The following is a 16,899-nucleotide window of genomic DNA, read 5'->3' on the forward strand; positions in this document are numbered from 1 at the left end:
GGTTTCTCACCAGAAAACCAGCCTGCACACTCATAAAGTACTTTCCTCTTTGTAATGAAACCTTTGAGTTGTTGTGTTCATGTGGACATTCTGCAAAGCATAAGAACAAAACACAATATTCTTTATTTTAAATGAAACTTTCTACAATGATCCATCGGACCAATAGCTGTGAGTCGCCTCTGTCGCAGTGTTAGAATAAGAAAACATTATTCTGCTGGACTGTATAAGAGGCCAAACATGTTTTATGTTAACTTTGCGTCACAAAGAACATGTGATGCTTCATTAAACTCTGATGTTTGGGTCTTGAAGAGTACAGGGCTTCAATTTGGGAGGGATGGTGCCTCCTGGAGGCACATGTCGGTCTAACTGCAGTGATGATGACGCTTTCTGTGGTGGTCAAAGGAACAAAATCATCTAACAGGAAACAGACGGCAGATCTCCTGCTTGGGGTCGAGCTGCAGGAGGACTCAGAGCTCGCCTTTGCGTCCTGCTGCTTCTCGCAGCTCTGTGGCCGACTGTGTGAGCGGGAGACTCATTTAAACGTACGCCACGACTCATGCAAACAACACAAGAACAAAAGCCGTCAGGTTGTCAGTCAAAGCCTTACATGTAACTACAGAGATATATGCCTCTATACAGAGATATAGACACACCCTGCCTCTCTGTATCTGCTGCGTCTTCAAAGGACTCTTTCATGTTTTATTCCCTGAGCAGCAGCACTCACATGCAAGTGCAGTCACACAGCTTTATTGTACAAATGACATTTACTTTCCAGTTCACATGATGCTTCAGGGTTATCTTTGAAAGTAGTAAAAAAATTCAAGTTTAACATGATTTCTCTTCAGCAGCTCACCGAAGAAACCAAAGGAGGACACGTCAAGCTAGATAGACTCTGAAAGGCGAAGCTGTGATGTTGACTCCGTGTACTGTAGCTTGAGGACTGAAGGCTTTGTTTCTCATTATTAACACTGACTTGACGTCACAGTGGAACTGTTGCTGATCAGCAGCCAAACGTGTGACTCTCTCTTCCTTTAAGTCCAGAAAAATCACGACTGTAAGTTAAAATTATGAAGATACATAGACAGAAAACAGAGACTGTCATGTCATGTATATGATTATGTATGTGCAGATGAAATATATGTTTTCTTTCTCACACAGAGAACTGCTCAGTGGTGTGTAGACCTGACTAAAGATGGCACTTTTGTGTTTTGTGGCGACTGCCTGAAAATCACCTGTTAACTAATCATCTCAGGTTATATACCTGATTATCTGTTGCTGTCTACATACACAGATATTCACATTAACCACTTTCATTCAGAGTCCAGCCAGAAACTCATAGACCTGAAACTGAAATTTCTCCACAAAAAACACTGATGCTCGGCAGCCTCCTTTGATACAGGACTCTAACTATAATGTGACCATTGGCAACCAGTTGAGTGGAGTCCCCTACTTTAGAGAGATAAGTTGCAGATGAGCTGCGCTTGTCTGATGTGCTGCACTGTGTACTGCTTTCCCCCATTCTGTCTGCGTTTGTAAGTGGTAATGATTATTTGCAAACCTTTGCCAATCAACCTGCAACTGTGTGGAGACAGGTTGCCTCCCATCCAGCAACGTAACGAGCTGGTCGCTGCAACTAATTCCAATCGGTCCCCAAATGAGAAAAAACTCACCGTGCCGTCACCGGGCAACCACAGATTTTTTAGGTCGTTGTCCCATTTGTGAGCCAAATGGCTCCTAACGAGGACGCTGTAGGTTTTCTTTTCTTTCAGTGATTTCACATCAGGCGCCATGCTGGCTGTAAACAGGTGTGTGACACATACTCGAGGGCAGGCTGGCCAAAGAAGTATGTCAGTAAACAAACAAACAAATACAAATTATTTATCCTGTTTATTGTGATTTTCTTTGATGGAGTGAACAAAGGACTGAAATCTGGTCACTTTTTATACAAATGAGCTGTGACGCACCGGAAACGGAAGTAGTGTTTTCCCCCATTTGTTCTTTTATTTTTCTTTCCAGTCCGGCTCCGCTCCGCCAGAGTTTTAAACACAGGAGAATGGAATACAAGCTGATCATGGCGGTCTCTGGCTTCCCGAGTCTCTACGACATGAACTCCCCGACCTATCGGGACCTGAACATGCGGAGCGACGCGTGGCGGCAGGTGGCGGAGATCGTCGGAGTCCCCGGTGAGTTTCAGAACAGCACCGAGACCCCGGCGCGAACTTCAGCTCTCACACGGGAGCACTTTCGATGTGGGCGAGACGGAAAACTTTCAAAACATGTCAAACATTCAGATTTTCATCAAAGAGAAAAGTTCAAAACAAATACGGTCCGACCCTTATTATGTTCCGACGCTCGTCGCCTCTCGGCTCCAGCACAATGGTTCCTCTTCAGAATAATCAGCACAGATTTATGAAAGTTTTATAACACTGTAAGAAAATCTACGACAACTTTAATCAGCGGTTTTTGCTCATATATTGTAATTACTGGGAATTAACTGGTCTTAGTGGATTTTTCTAGTAATCAGAACTGGGAAAAAAAGGTGATGACGACCAAATATGTATGTGTGTTTGTAAAATAAGTATTTAAGGTTTTACTCATGTAGACAGTCTTTGTTAACTGAACTTACATTTTTTCAAATACAGTAAATTATGGTTCGCTGAAGAAAAGAAAGGAAAATAAAATAAAATAAAATACAGAATAAAGGAGCTGTTAATACGCTTTTGTTATTTATGGGTTTATATGTTTTAACATTAAAAATTAATAATAACGTGATAGAAATGACTGACTTTTTAAATTATGATATTTAAAAGCCTTTAAAATAAAATTCAACGAAATTTTTATTATTTGGATTTTTTTAAACAAACAGCCTAAAATGTTTAATCATAAATGTATGGAAGGAAACATAATGTAAATTGTAAAAAATATCCCAAAAAATAGTTTGAATGTTTATAATTTATCTCGATTCTGCATTTTTTTAAAAAAATTGGTTGTTATTTTATTATTGCCTTTTTTTTGTCCTTTTAATTAATACTATTTAGTTAATTGTTTGTATTATTTTTAATCTTTTTTTAAAATAACTGTTGGAAGCAAAAATTATGATTGAAATTCATATTTGGCTAAAAGTCACACCGGAGTTTGGAGCCGTGAGTATTTTCACATGTGAGTAATACTGTTTGTTATTTTCAGTCAAATTGCTTCAAATGTTGAATATTGTCCAAACACAAGTTTGCTGTGAAATATGACCAAGCAAACAAAAATAGTTCGGTTGTTTGGGAGTTTATTTTAGCTTTTGCAGAATAAACTGAATTAGAGCAAAGATTAGTTTTAGTTTTTGTATGCAGGTGAAAATAAAGCATTTAATGTGACTCTGTGTGTGTCTCTGGTTGTGGACACAGCAGGATGGCTTTACTGTTGAATTTGATGGTTTTATGGTTTAATTAAAGCAAACTTGTGGTTTTCCACATTAGAGTCGGAGTGCAGAAGGAAGTGGAAGACGCTGAGAGACCAGCACAGGAGGGAGAGGCAGCGTGAGAAGGAGCGGCGCGAGAGCGGCATCGGGCTCTTTAACTACCGGCCATGGAGATACTCGTCTATCCTGTCGTTCCTTAATCCGTTCATCGATGCCCGGGCAGCCGGCACCAATGGCTGGGCCCTGGACCCACAGCCCTCTCAGGTCCAGGTGGCCGAAATGGTCGGCTGCAGTACGACCACGGAGACGCGGAGCGACGACGACGAGAGCTACGGTTCGTACCGACGCTTCCTTCTGATTGGCCAGCCTGCAGTAGTTCCTCATCAGCTTTTCCATGTGCAGTCCGAGCACCCGGATCTCTGATGGCTTTTGGTTTAATATTTTCTCGTGATTCGACATCGATTTAGTTCTGATTGTTTTGTCTGTTTTCAGGGTTCGCCGTAGCTGACGCGACCACGACGACATCCTCGTCCTCATCCTCAGAGTTCCCGCAGAGGAAGCGGCCGCCCTCCGTCGGCTTGGACCCGTCCAGGCCCAAAGAAGCGAAGGTTGAGGTGAACTCAGGCGCCACAGCCACTAACGATGGCCTGCAGACGCAGCAGCACGCCAACATGAAGGAGCTGTTTGAGATGATGATGCACTCGGTGACATCTCTTGCTACGACCTTAGCTTCATCACACTCTTCCTCACAGACCCCTCTTCTGCAGCAGGATCCGCAGAGTCATCATCGCAGCCCGCCGCTGTCCTGGACCGTGACGCGGCTGAACCAGCTGAAGACAGAGGAGCCGGAAGGCGACGTGGACGAGCTGCTCGTCCAAACGGACGATGAGGAGGAGGTGGAGGAAGAGTGCCGCCCCGCTTCTCCCAGGCCGCTCCGACCAAAGAGGAAGAACGTCGACGGCCTGCTGGAGGAATTCCTGAGGAAGACGGAAGCCAGGGATGCGCAGAGGGAGCGTGACATGGAGCAGAGGGACGACGTGACGCTGTTCCTGCTGAGCCTGGCTCCGGCTATGAGGAGGCTGACAGCAGAGAAACAGTCATGGGTCCGAACCAAGATGCAGCAGTTTCTGCACGAGGCCGAGTTTGGCGCCACAAAGTTCCAGTGAGCCCACGAACGTTTTGATGGAAGCTCATTCAAAGGGGAAGGACTGAATCCTCCCTGCAGACTCCACACGTGCCGACTCTTCTTACAGGTGATTCAGGTAGCTCCAGATTTGATGGTCTGTCCCTGACCGATGACTCCAGATCCTGGGTTTCTGTTTTCATCGATGACTAAACTGATGTCTGCACAAAGCAGGACTTCGGGCACATCGGGGTCACTGCAGGGTTAACGCCACGCTTCAGTGTTGATGTCTGATTACTTAATGGGAACTTAAACTTCTGCACAGAGGACTCTGTGCACGTGCACATCCGTGTTCAGCAGCAGGAGACTTTCTAAAGTTTAGATTTCTCACAAGAATCTGTCCAGAAACAGTTTTTCATGACCGACTTTATTCCTGCAAGATGGCCGTCTGCAGATGTAAAACAGCTTCATCGGCTTGTAACTGTCAAAGTGGTGATTTGATGCTAAAGTGTCTAAAATTTGAACCTTTGTAGATGAAGCCTACATCTGAATACAGAGTATTTATTCTGTCGTCTTTCTCAGACGGTCAAACAGCTCAGCCGAGGACAGTAAGCAGACGCCTGTTCTCTGACGGTCTGCGTTTGTCCAGCTGTCAGTTGATCACAGAGCTAAGATGAGTCTGTGATCGAGCACCGTCGGCGTTCATACTCACTAAAGCATTCAGAGCACACACTTTAATACTTCACTACTGTACAGCACGCTGTTACACACACACACACACAGACATGAACGGGAGCAGCTTGTATCATGCGTAGCAAATTAATTACTGTGTTGTTAAGTTTGTGGTCCAAAAGTGTCACACGCTACGTCAGGGCGGGTGGTGCACTCCAGCAGTGCAGACACACTTTTCCTCCTCTTCTCTGTCCCTGACCAAAATACTTCTTTACCTGACGTGAACAAGGATCTTTTATGACTTTTGAATGAAGCGAAGCTCAAACAGAGACGTGTTGGTTCACGTTCCTCTGAGATCATCTCAGACTGTTAACACCACTCAATGTATTTTATGTACTTTTATTTTGAAAGGCCGGTCACACTGAGACCAAAGTGTGATCTTTGCTTTACTGATGTTGACCTCTCCTCTGAATCAGGAATTCAGTGATGATCAATGAAATTGTAAATAATATTTGTACCTGTTACCGGTAACCAGTTGCAGCTTTCTCCTGGTTTCCATGGTGACGCAGTATTTATGGAGCTGTGGTTGCAATCAAAGCTTCCTCCTGGCTGTGAGAGTGTGAGGCCACAGCGTCTTTGGTTATGTGTTCTGAGCTGAATGCTCCATGTGTGATGCAGAAAAGCACATTTTGTATTACAGAAAAGTTTCTGTCTGTATTTCTAAACAATCATAAGAGCGTGATTTTTCCCACATAGCATTGAACGCTTCAGCGAAGGATTCCTTACACTCTGGTTTGTGTTCACTACTCTCCCATGTTATTCAGTCCTGAGTTGGAACATTTTTTTATGTTTCAGAATCCTGCAGCTGATTTTATTTTTCTTTGTTTGTGCTGTTTTTGTTTTTTGTTTAAAATAAAAAAAACCCTCTTCTTGCAGTCATTTGTGTTTTTATTTCAAAGTGAATGCTCACAGCTGAGTGATGCTTAGAGTGAACTTCATATGCAAACATCTGAGCAGACTGCTGCAAATATTATTGCACCACTCATAAAGTGAGCTTCAGGAGGAGCCGATTAAAACCTGATTACTGACTGAAAAGAGCTCTTAGTGTGCTGCTGTGAATATTTACCTTAATTTGAAGTTTTCATCCTTGTGCTGTGACACCGTTTCAGCAGGAAACTGCCGCTGCAAGGATGTTTTCTTACATATACAAACTATCATTTTCTGTTCTGTGGAATAACGTGGATTACTGAACGCGCACAGACTCTGAACACAGTTTGAAGTCACTTTCCAGAAAATTGCTGTTTTAAAAATAAAAATAATCTTTGGTCATTTCTGAGGAAATGAAAACTAATATTTTAACTGCACGAAGCACAAAAGCACTGTGACCATTACTCCTTCCGTGAACGTGCAGATGCTCCATCTCGTAAGAAAATAATCCAAAAATGTCATTTAATAGAAATTATAATAAAATATGAAGTTTTCCAGTTATTTATAAAGCTTTTCTTAAATTTAAAAATGAAAATTAATTTTTACAAATGTAAGTAACATTACCTGTCTAGCTTCATTTACCTGAATGTCGTGTTTTTAAAGAATTATCATTTGTAATAAGCGCACTTGTTGGTTTTAAGGTAAAGAAATGTCTCCACCTGGCGGCGAACTGTACAACTACAAGTATAAGCACGTTCAATCCGGAGTCAGCTGATCAAAACACGGAAGTGGAGGAGCAGTGAGTGGAGTGAGAAGAGCAGCAGCAGGAGCAGCAGGAGCAGCGGGAGCTTCTTCTGTGGGTCTCTGAAGTTTTGAAGCTTTTTTTCTCTCGATCCCACGAGACGACCTGGTTTCTGTGAGTCACGTGACAGCCATTTTCAATTTAAACGTGATCAGGGTCCGTGAAGTCACTCTGTCACCTGCAGACCACACGAGAGCAGGTGCTGATCGGACACGGTCTGAGTCATAAAACGTTACTTTAGTCCTGCGGACTTCTTACGTGTGAACAGATGAACAAACTCAGAGCTTCACATCTCTGAACCCCACGGATTATTTGTAAAAACACAACAGGCCGGTTCAGAGCGCAAACGTGGACCACGTTAACCTGAATCCCCGAGTATTAAGTTTTAATTAAGACCCTATCGCACCTGCTGGAGGACGAACGAGACAAACATTAATACGTGTGTGAAAAACGTGGTTAGAAAACCGACCCCCCGCCCCACTGTGAATGTAAATACACTGAATGTTTGTTAGAAAATTTGGGCTCTTACAAGTTTTGTGCACATTATTTGTCATATTTTCTAAAATATTTCGCCTGAGAGTCATAAAAAAGCTTCAAAGTAACAGTACATGCTGTAGTAAATAGTCGGTGTCATCTTTCCAGACTTTTTAAACCTTTCTGTCCATCAGGGTTTCTTTGTATGTGACGATGATGACGGTGAAGGTGTTTCGCAGTCCGGCCCGTCATGGTTACGCAGTGGAAGTGTCTCCGTATATCCCCAGCAGAGTGGCCTGTGCTGCCTCACAGTACTACGGGATAGCAGGTCAGTAAAGTTCAGCGGTCACAGTTTGGAGAACACACCTGAATGTGATAAAGAATGAATTACACAGGGTGAAGAAAAACCCCTGGTTTCGGCTCACTGCTGGAGCCTCGTGCGGACGTTTGTGGCTCTTCATCACTTCTGTTTCCTGACTTTTGATCCGTATAAATAATATGAAATAAAATAATACGTGCTGTTTGTTTCTGGACGTCTACCTCAGCGAGCTGACCAGACCCCGATGACGACGAGCATCACGCGGTTTTCACACTGAAACACAGATCTGTGCGTTTCAGCTGTTTTTAAAGAGTCGGACGGCTTTCTCATTCCCATCCACTCTGTCTGTGTGTGTACAGGCTGCGGCACACTGCTGGTCCTGGATCAGACCGAGACCGGGCTCACCTTAGTGAGAAGGTAACATGTTTCCTCACCTCTCTCTCTCTTACATCTGTTTTCGTCCTTTATGCTTACAGATGATGATTATAAGAAGTTGCAGGAGGTTTAGGGCTCGTTTTCATCTAATTTCAGCACAGATCAGATTATTATCAGACTGCGAGGAAACCAGATAGAAACCTCTGGTTTTATGTGACTTTACCTTAATTTTACCAGGACTTCCACTGAGAGAGCGACATGGCCTAAAAACTCATTAAATAATAAAAATGCAGATGATATATACAAATCAGTAGGAGTCACATTCTTCCTCATCTGCATTCTGAATGATGACGTATGTGTGATTATTCAGTAGATATGAAATCTTTGTGTGAAGTGTGCCATGTCTGGGGTTGTTGACTCCACATCTGGGAAAGACTGAAACACAGAGAGGGGGCAAAAACAAAACCTGCATCGCTGGTCGTCCTGTGAGGCGTCAGTGATGATGGATACAAAAATCATGTTTGTCTCCTTCTGTTCTATCAGTTAAAGTCACCGTTTCAGAAGAAAAGACTTCGGGCTGATGTAGAGAACTCTGTGGCAAAATGAAAAGGAATGAGAATAGTCTAGCTGTTTTCAGGAAGTTTACTTTTCTGCTTGTTCGGTCGGAAGCTGCATAGCTCTGTGCTGGAGGCGACTGCTTCACAACACCATTAAAAATCCCTGAAATAAACCTTTAAATTTGAATAAAGGGAACAAGAATTCAGTCTAGCGTCAAAGATTAAGTTTTTTATGTCGTCCCCGTGTGTGTGTCTCAGCTGGGAGTGGGGTGACGGCCTGTTCGACGTGGCATGGAGTGAGGCTAATGAGCATGTGTTGGTGGCAGGCGGCGGCGATGGCAGCCTCCAGCTGTGGGATACAGCCAATCACAGTGCTCCACTGAGGGTGGCCAAAGAACACACACAGGAGGTAACGCACACATGCGTACACACACACACACACACACACACACACACATACAGGTATTCTGACTGTGACGTGTGTGCAGGTGTACGCTGTGGACTGGAGTCAGACTCGAGGAGAAAGCCTGATAGTTTCTGGATCGTGGGATCAAACGGTGAAAGTGGTAAGATGAAAGTTTCTCCTTTCTTCCCCCCTCCGTCTGCGTTCTGTCTTCTTCATGTTAGTTTTATCTCCGTCAGTGGGACCCTGCTCTCAGTCCATCGCTGACCACCCTCAGAGGTCATGAAGGGGTCATCTACAGCACCATTTGGTCGCCTCACATCCCAGGATGCTTTGCGTCTGCCTCAGGTAAGTCGTCTGGCCTGTTGGAGGGGTTTAAAGTGGCTGCTTTCACCATTAGATGGCGTTGTTGTGATGGTTTTTGGAAGCAGGCCTGAACATTTTTTGAACTTTGCTTCAGACCGCTCAGATTCAGCTTCACTTTGGATTTAAAGCTACAAAGGAGGAAATGTTTGATGTCATGAAGCTTTTTCTCGGTGTCTGTCTGCGAGCACGAGTGCACCTGAGCTCTGGAGGTTTTCGTGGTAATCACTCGTGTTGTTTGTTGGAGGTTTTCCTCATCGTGTGCAGTGTAGGAAGTGAGGTGAGTCTGCATGATGGTAGTAAGTATTAGTGATGGGTCGTTCGCGAACGAAATGGCTCTTAGAGCCGACTCTTTGAAGTGAACGACGCGAGCCCTAGGTTTTTTTTTTTCTTTCTCTCACCCTCTCTCTCGCACTTTTTTTCCGCTTCACTCCGCACGCGAGCCTTGTGCTTTGCGCTGGGCAGAGGGGGGAGGGGCGGTAGTTACAGCCGCAGTAGCAGAGGAACAGAGCGGGAGGGAGAGACAGAGAAAGAGAGCCAGGGACAACAACGTCACATTAGAAAGGTATAGTAATCATCCACAACTATTTTCAGTTGCAGATGATAAAGGATTCAGAAAGTTTATTCATGCAGGCCCATATGACAGAGAATATGCATCTTCTTTTTCATATCTTAATTTATATTTAATTGTGTTGTGGTTTGCAGTGTTTTGTGTTGTTTCATTTTAAATTTGTTTAAAAGGAAAAGCTGAAAATTTAAATAGTTAAAAGTTGAATAGTGACTAGTTGGTTTTTGTATTATATGATTTATTTATTACATTTTATGTGGAGTGACTAAATAAAAGTATATTTACGGTGGCCCCTAGAGACAAAGCAGCAAGTACATACTCCAAAACACGTAAAAACTCAGAAGCACGTAAAAACTCCAAAACACATAAAAACTCAGGCTGCATCCACACGTACCCAGGTATTTTTGAAAACTGAGATTTCTAAAAATGTCTATTTTCGAAAACTCCGTTTTTGCATTTATGTGTGGATGAGGAAAACGGAGAAAACGCAGCGTCAAAGATGTGCGCCTTTTTTGACGTGTAGTGTTTAAATGCTTACATATACACACACAGTTACTGTCCCTCCACATATACGACTCAGTTCTGCTTCTATGCCCCATCTTTGTTTACTATTTCCCACCGAGGCTTCTAGACTTCTGATTGGCCAACATTTCTACACGTTTAGGAATATATCGGCACCTGTTGCTTTGGCATGCTCCTAGCAGCGTTTTCCTTCATTTCTGCATTTACATGTGGACGGGATTATTTTTTAAAACGAAAACGGAAAATCTCTGTTTTCAAAAATACCTGTGTACGTAGCCTCAGAAGCACGTAAAAATTCCAAAACATGTACAAAAGACAACAAAAGTGCTCCAGAATGCTAGGCGCAGTGTTGAGCTTTTGTTACCTAGAGGCTACACAAGCCAGGAAGTACCAACGACCGGTGTGTGGTAGTAAGAGGTAAATTAACTTTTTTTTAAAAATTATTTGAATATATATGAGTGCTTGTGTATAAATACACAAACAATACACATATGCTTTCAATTGTGTAATTTAAGTGATCTAGGTAGCTCTGTTTTGGAAGTTCAGTTAACGCTAGAAATGTGTTTTAGAGTTTGTATGTGCTTTTTGGAGTTTGTACGTGTCTCTAGGGGCCACTGTATATGTTTATATATAAATATATTCTAAATATAAATAAATATAAATTCCTTTTGTGCATAATTTTATCTTATTGTAATAATAAATTAATTAAAGCAACAAAACAACCTGAAGAGCCGGATCGGAGCCGAAAGAGCCGGCTCTTTTTAGTGAGCCGAGCCGAAAGAGCCGGTTCTCTAAAAAGAGCCGGAAATCCCATCACTAGTAAGTATGCTACTGAAGGTTTTAGTCTTAGTAGAAATTCATAGTTACGAATGTAAATCTGTAATTTAAACATGACGTGGAAAGAACTGTGCTTTAATAATGTAATATTTAATGTAATATTCTTGATATTTATAATTGAGTGATTTGCATATTAGTGCTAATTCTGTAACATATTGTATTATTTAATTAGTTTAGTCTGTTATTGTTGCTGTCTTGGAGCAACTGTAACCCATATAATTTCCTTAGAGTTAGTATTCTGATTCTGATGATTCTGATTTAAACCTGCTTTGGTGCTGATGCAGACACAGGGGTGTAGTTTGTAGCAGGAGGCGTGTCTCTGTCACTGTGATGTCATCGCTGGGTGCACGAGTCTGCCGTCCAAGATTGAGGTTGCAGGTGTTTTTAGATTTTCTGCACGATGCACTTCCTGTTTCCTGTAGCACTTGTGTGGCTAATCAAGCAGTGAAGCATTTTTGGGGTTTTCTCCCATAATGAAGGAGACTGTGGTAATAGGTTGACTGCTTTGGGGATCTCCTCCAAACCTCTGTCACAGTGATTTTTCTCTGTCGTTGTGCTTGATTGTTGAGTGGTGGGATCTTTAAAGCAGTCCTCCTGGCTCTGTTTGCTGCTTCTGCTGTAGCGGTGCGCTCCACAGTGACGTCAGACTGCTGCATGTCTCATTGGGTCGTGCTGGAGACATCGCCATCCGCTGTCAGAGCAGGACTTGACAGATTCTCAGAGACTCTGCAACAGCTTGAAACTTAACTTCCTGCTTAAGTTTCAAGCAGGAAACTTAAGCAGGAAGTTTCCTGCTTGAAACTTCCTGCTTTGATTTACAAGGATAAATCAAAGGCATCATCTTTGAGGGATAAGTCGAAGGTGCTGCGGTGCAGGGCTTAAAGAGTTGGTTCCTGGTTGGGTGGAGACTGTGTGGAGCTTTCATGTGTCCTCCAGCAGATGTGCACTTTAGGCTAACTGGCCTCAAGTGTGGATGAAGAGTGGTCAGTAAGACCCGAGAAGCATGTAAAAGTCCGAGAAGTTGCTTTCTTGTGTGTCTGTCGAGGAAGTTTTCATCCACACAGTGATGTGAGTGAGTTTGTAGCTGGAGGGAGCATTTGGATGATCTCCTGGGAGCGTGTTTAAACTTCATACAGGGGCAGCAATGCATCATCCAATCTGCAGCAGCTGCCTTCAGCTCGAGCTCGGTTTGGGAGGTGCTGTCTGTCACGCAACTCGGCCGATGAGTTTGGGTTAATTGGTTTGTGAGCGAGCGGAGGTCTCTGAGATTCTCAAAGCAGGAAGATGTTAACCCCCTGCTGCTCACGGGGTAGTCCAGGTCCAACCATTTGACCTTAAATGAGTCTTTATTTTTGATTGAGTGTATATAGAACACACAGCTGGGACAATCCGTGAGGGTCCTAACTGTTGAATCCTGTGTTTGTGTGCTATATAAGTTCTGTTCAGGTTGGGTTCAGTTATTAGAAGTGTGCTGCAATGGACTCATGTATGCACCAGCAGTCCGCAGATGTGATTTTTAAGGAAGTTCTGGATGTTTTTCATTTGTTTTTTGAACAGATTTCTGAGAATTTATTGTTCATGATGGCTGTGCTGAATTAAAACAAGTAAAATATCGTGTTTGTGTTCAGATCTGAGTTCTGAGTATGTGTCAGTGATCCCTGTGACAGATGTGTGATTAATGGCTCCTTGTTGTTGGCACCATATGATGACCGGTGCCACAGATGAACTTGGAGGCTGTAATTCTGGGGTTTGTTGTTGTGGTTGATGCTTCATACTTGTTTTCATTTGATTTGATTTTTGATCTCTCTGCTTTTTTTATTGACCTGTTTCTCAACTCGGTGAACTCATTAAATTTTCTGGTCTGTAAAATATCAGGTTACGGCTTCAAACTACCCAGGACAGTGTCTTGCAGTCCTGAGTTACACTAACCGGCTTTAATAACAGCTCTGCAGCTAGATGCTTTACTGAGAGCACGTCTCCATAATGAAACCTTCGGAGTGTCCGTGTCCGCCGCTTACAGCGGTTCAACTCCATGTTGGTCTCGTACATCAGCTCAACCGAACACGCTGCATTTGATATTCTGCCAGTCAACTCGCCGCACGCTCACACTTAGTAAAAACACACAGTGTTTCTCTTAATGTGGTCCTAAAACACATAAAAGCCTCGGCTTTTACCTACAAGACGTCCATTAGACAACAGATGGTTTGCATGTGTGACAGATTTTCCGTTATTGGTGTTGATATGTGAGAGAGCAGCTTTATTTTGCTCTCACTTCTAATAGGTTCAGGTTATTAAGATCTCTGTGAGATTCAGCAGTGCAGCAGCTCTGCTCTATAAAGACCAACACACAGAGCTGTAACATGACAGCAAACAAAACACAAATGATTCCCCTTGTCAGGATGATCTCCTCCACAGTTTTCTTTTATATCGTCTGATTCCTCAAAAGTTCCCTCACAGTTTTGGTAGATTTTTATCCTGAAGTAACTCTTTAAGGGGTGATGCCATGAAGTTGGAGGGTTTCCATTTTTCTGTAGTCCAAACACTCGGCTGTGGTTTTTCCGAACATTCTCTTTATACGTCTTTGACTTTTGGAGTAACTCTTCTGGTTTCTGAAGCATGTTTAGCTGACCCTCACAGTCAAAAACTAATCTTTAAAGAACCGTTTGAATCCTTATAGATACAAACGGTTATTCAAAAACAGCAAAGAACCAGCCATCACTGACTCCTACAGGGGGTCATAACATAGCTCCCTAAAACGTTCCAGCTCCTGCTATAGGAAACAGTCTGTAATCCCTGCAGCAGCACTGTGGATTCAAGCTGCTGGAGCTGGAAGAGGAAACACACTTTCTACGGCACAGGGATGAGAATGTAAAGTGCTTGTCTTATCGGTCCTCCTCTGCGGTGCTGAGTGGTGTCCTCTCACCAAGAGTTAAGCTCAGAGATTTAAATGAGGACGCTCAGGCTCTTTGAAAATGTGATCCGAGCACATCGGCGCCAGGACCTCTCAGCCGCGCGTCTGCCGCTAAAAAGACAAAGCCGACGATACCGGCTCAACCACAGAGCTGAACCCGAGGAGACTCGTTCACGTGCAGCCGTACCCCCTATGGTAGAAACAGCTGTGAAGGCGCCACTGTGCTTCCTTGGTGGGCGATGCCTTTTGTCTTTACCTTTGAGCCGGAGGTCACCTGCTGATGTCAGGACTCTGAGCAAGGTGCATGGACTCCATTCACATTGAGACTTGCCTGTGAAACCCACGCTGAAAATCTGCAGCATTACTGAGCTGTGCTATCAGCACACAGCAGGCTACAGTAAAGGAGCCAGTGCAGTATTTATTTTGGCCTCAGGGTCTCATGAAGCTCTAAATGCTAAACACCTTGTCTGTACTTTTGTGTGTGCAGCTCTGCCTCCCAGAACCGAAGCAAGTATTTTAATGAAACATGTTGAACTTCAGTGCTTTTTTTAGGCTTTTTAAAGCTAATTGTGTTGGATGTGTTGCACGCATGCACAAAAACTGGCAGAGAAATGTGAAGCCAAACCTAAAAGTGGCCTGAAAGCAAGAGGAGAGCAGCTTGTGTTAAAGCTTTATTCAATGCGTCCAGTTGCCAGTTTGTTTAAGGCAGCAGCCGGAGGTGAAGTTCTGCTGTGCTCTGCTTTCTGACCTGCAGCAGGAGTGATAAAACTCGGCATCAAATTAGCCTCTGCGTTTATCTCTGTGTGCTCCTGCACCTGCTTCCAGCCGGCGCACTCACGCTCGATCCAGGTTTCTCGGCGTTCTGCTCGTCCTTTTTTCTTTTCTTTAACTTATAGGCTTGGTCACAGCTTGCTTCTGCGATCAGGATGTGAGGTGGGCGGTCAGTTGTGGGTTTAATGAGGAAATAATGAGCAGAGCTTTGCTGCAGTTATAAGCTTGGTTATGTAGTTATGTAAAATTTGAGTGATGAGACGACATTCTGAATATTCATTTAAATTAGAAATGTCAAAGTTTAGGTTGCTGTCAAGGGCTTCTGGAGGATGGTGGTCCACAGGAGATGGGCGATGATTGATGCTGGATGGGTGCGGTCTATACAACCGTTATTTCCCCCAAATAGTGTTGGCATCACCGTGAGCCTGGCGGGGTCCCTGTGGGGGCTCTTGAGCACTGTGCTGCTGCAGAATTTGCACAACTCGCTGATCATAAAACAGGCCAGAAGACTCTAATAGCTACAGTAGATTAATAAAGAGACATCTGACATGCACAGGCATCACAGACCAAAAACAGCAAGGCTGTTAAGACTCATGGGCCCTCCTGGGCCATGGCAGCATGTTACCTGAACAGTGTGAGCCCTTAAAGGTAAGACTGTGTATGATGTGAACCCTCAGAGGGGAGTTTTTGTCATGCATCCATGTTGCACACTTCCTAAAAATAAAAGTCCAGCTGAGGGATCATCGTGTTTACACACTGGAGGAGATCCAGCATCCTTTGTAGAGGCACAAGTAAAACAGCCGAGCTAAAAGCTGTCCAGAGGTGCCCGAAAAGATGATCGTGAAGTGGAAATCATCATTTTTTTGGGGGGTGGGGGAGACGTCTTCTCAGAAGGTTCTGATCATGCCTGTACTCTCAGCACACTCTTAGCAGAGGTTGGAGCATGAAAAGGAGTCAGAATGGAAGCTCTAATAAAACCTGCAAGCTCACCGCAGTTTAGGAATCAAATATCAAATCTGACATCACATTTTAAGTTCTGTCACACGCCCATGTTGGAATAAAGGTTATTCAAAGCGGCCGGTGAGAGATGAAGGTGTTTAAACTCCAGGCCTCAAGGGCTGGTGTCCTGTAGGTTTTATTATAAATCACCTCCTCAACATATCTTGAAGTTCTCCAGAGACCTGGTAATGAACTGATCATTTGATTCATGTGCTTTGACCCAGGGTGATATCAAAAACCTGCAGGACACTGGTCCTTGAGGCCTGGAGTTCCTCACCCCCGCTTTAAAGCGTTAAAGCTGCTTCTGCTTCAAATAAATCTTTACACACATTATTTTTTATCCACATTTTAATATCTGCCTCCCAATAACAGATTTATGAGAGTTTATGGTCAATTTCAGTGAGATTCATTTGTAATCACTGATGTGCTGCTGAGCCTCGGTGTTCTCCATCACTCCTCACAGCCTCACTGCTGTGCTCTCGTGTTTTGTTCTCCAGCCAAATGATATTTGATGCAGGACGCTGAAACACACACACACACACACACACATACACGGTTTCATACTGCTCAGTGTATGTGTGTGTGTTGGACTTTGTGAGCAGGTAGTGTCTGTTTAAATAACTGATAGCAGGTGTCCACCAGATACAGCAGGCTTTCTGCTGCACGCGCACACACACATACACACGTGCGCGCTGAGCGGTGTTTGGTAGGTCCTGGCCTCAGGGAAACTTTGGCCACACTCGTTCTCTGTATCTGCAAACCTACATTAGGGATTATGAGCTGTGATAACAGACACACACACACACACACACACACACACCGGCTGGTGTCGATGGAGGTGTTGCGTCTCGCTTCAGAGAGCGCTGC

At 43.7% G+C, this 16,899-nt stretch overlaps 2 protein-coding genes across 4 annotated transcripts in view; both read left to right on the forward strand.

Annotated features, from left to right (window-relative positions):
• Positions 1–1,993: 1,993 nt before the first annotated feature.
• LOC134643277 (uncharacterized) lies at positions 1,994–6,122 on the forward strand. The gene is made up of 3 exons (XM_063495563.1): positions 1,994–2,183; positions 3,468–3,743; positions 3,902–6,122. The coding sequence occupies exons 1-3, from the start codon at positions 2,054–2,056 to the stop codon at positions 4,573–4,575; spliced, it is 1,080 nt and encodes a 359-aa protein (XP_063351633.1). The 5' UTR covers positions 1,994–2,053; the 3' UTR covers positions 4,576–6,122.
• A 792-nt stretch (positions 6,123–6,914) lies between these two features.
• The window catches only part of pex7 (peroxisomal biogenesis factor 7), a 60,491-nt gene continuing 50,506 nt past the window's right edge, over positions 6,915–16,899 (forward strand). For 2 of the 3 annotated variants that reach the window (XM_063495455.1, XM_063495457.1), the window contains exons 1-6: positions 6,929–7,047; positions 7,602–7,735; positions 8,086–8,143; positions 8,917–9,067; positions 9,147–9,224; positions 9,301–9,409. In XM_063495455.1, coding sequence (XP_063351525.1) covers positions 7,621–7,735; positions 8,086–8,143; positions 8,917–9,067; positions 9,147–9,224; positions 9,301–9,409 — 511 coding nt within the window. In that variant the 5' untranslated portion in view covers positions 6,929–7,047; positions 7,602–7,620. Of the gene's footprint in view, positions 7,048–7,601; positions 7,736–8,085; positions 8,144–8,916; positions 9,068–9,146; positions 9,225–9,300; positions 9,410–16,899 lie in introns of all 3 variants that reach the window. The other variant, XM_063495456.1, reaches the window with a different exon arrangement.

Source organism: Pelmatolapia mariae, linkage group LG15, assembly GCF_036321145.2.
Source record: "Pelmatolapia mariae isolate MD_Pm_ZW linkage group LG15, Pm_UMD_F_2, whole genome shotgun sequence".
Classification (NCBI taxonomy): domain Eukaryota; kingdom Metazoa; phylum Chordata; class Actinopteri; order Cichliformes; family Cichlidae; genus Pelmatolapia; species Pelmatolapia mariae.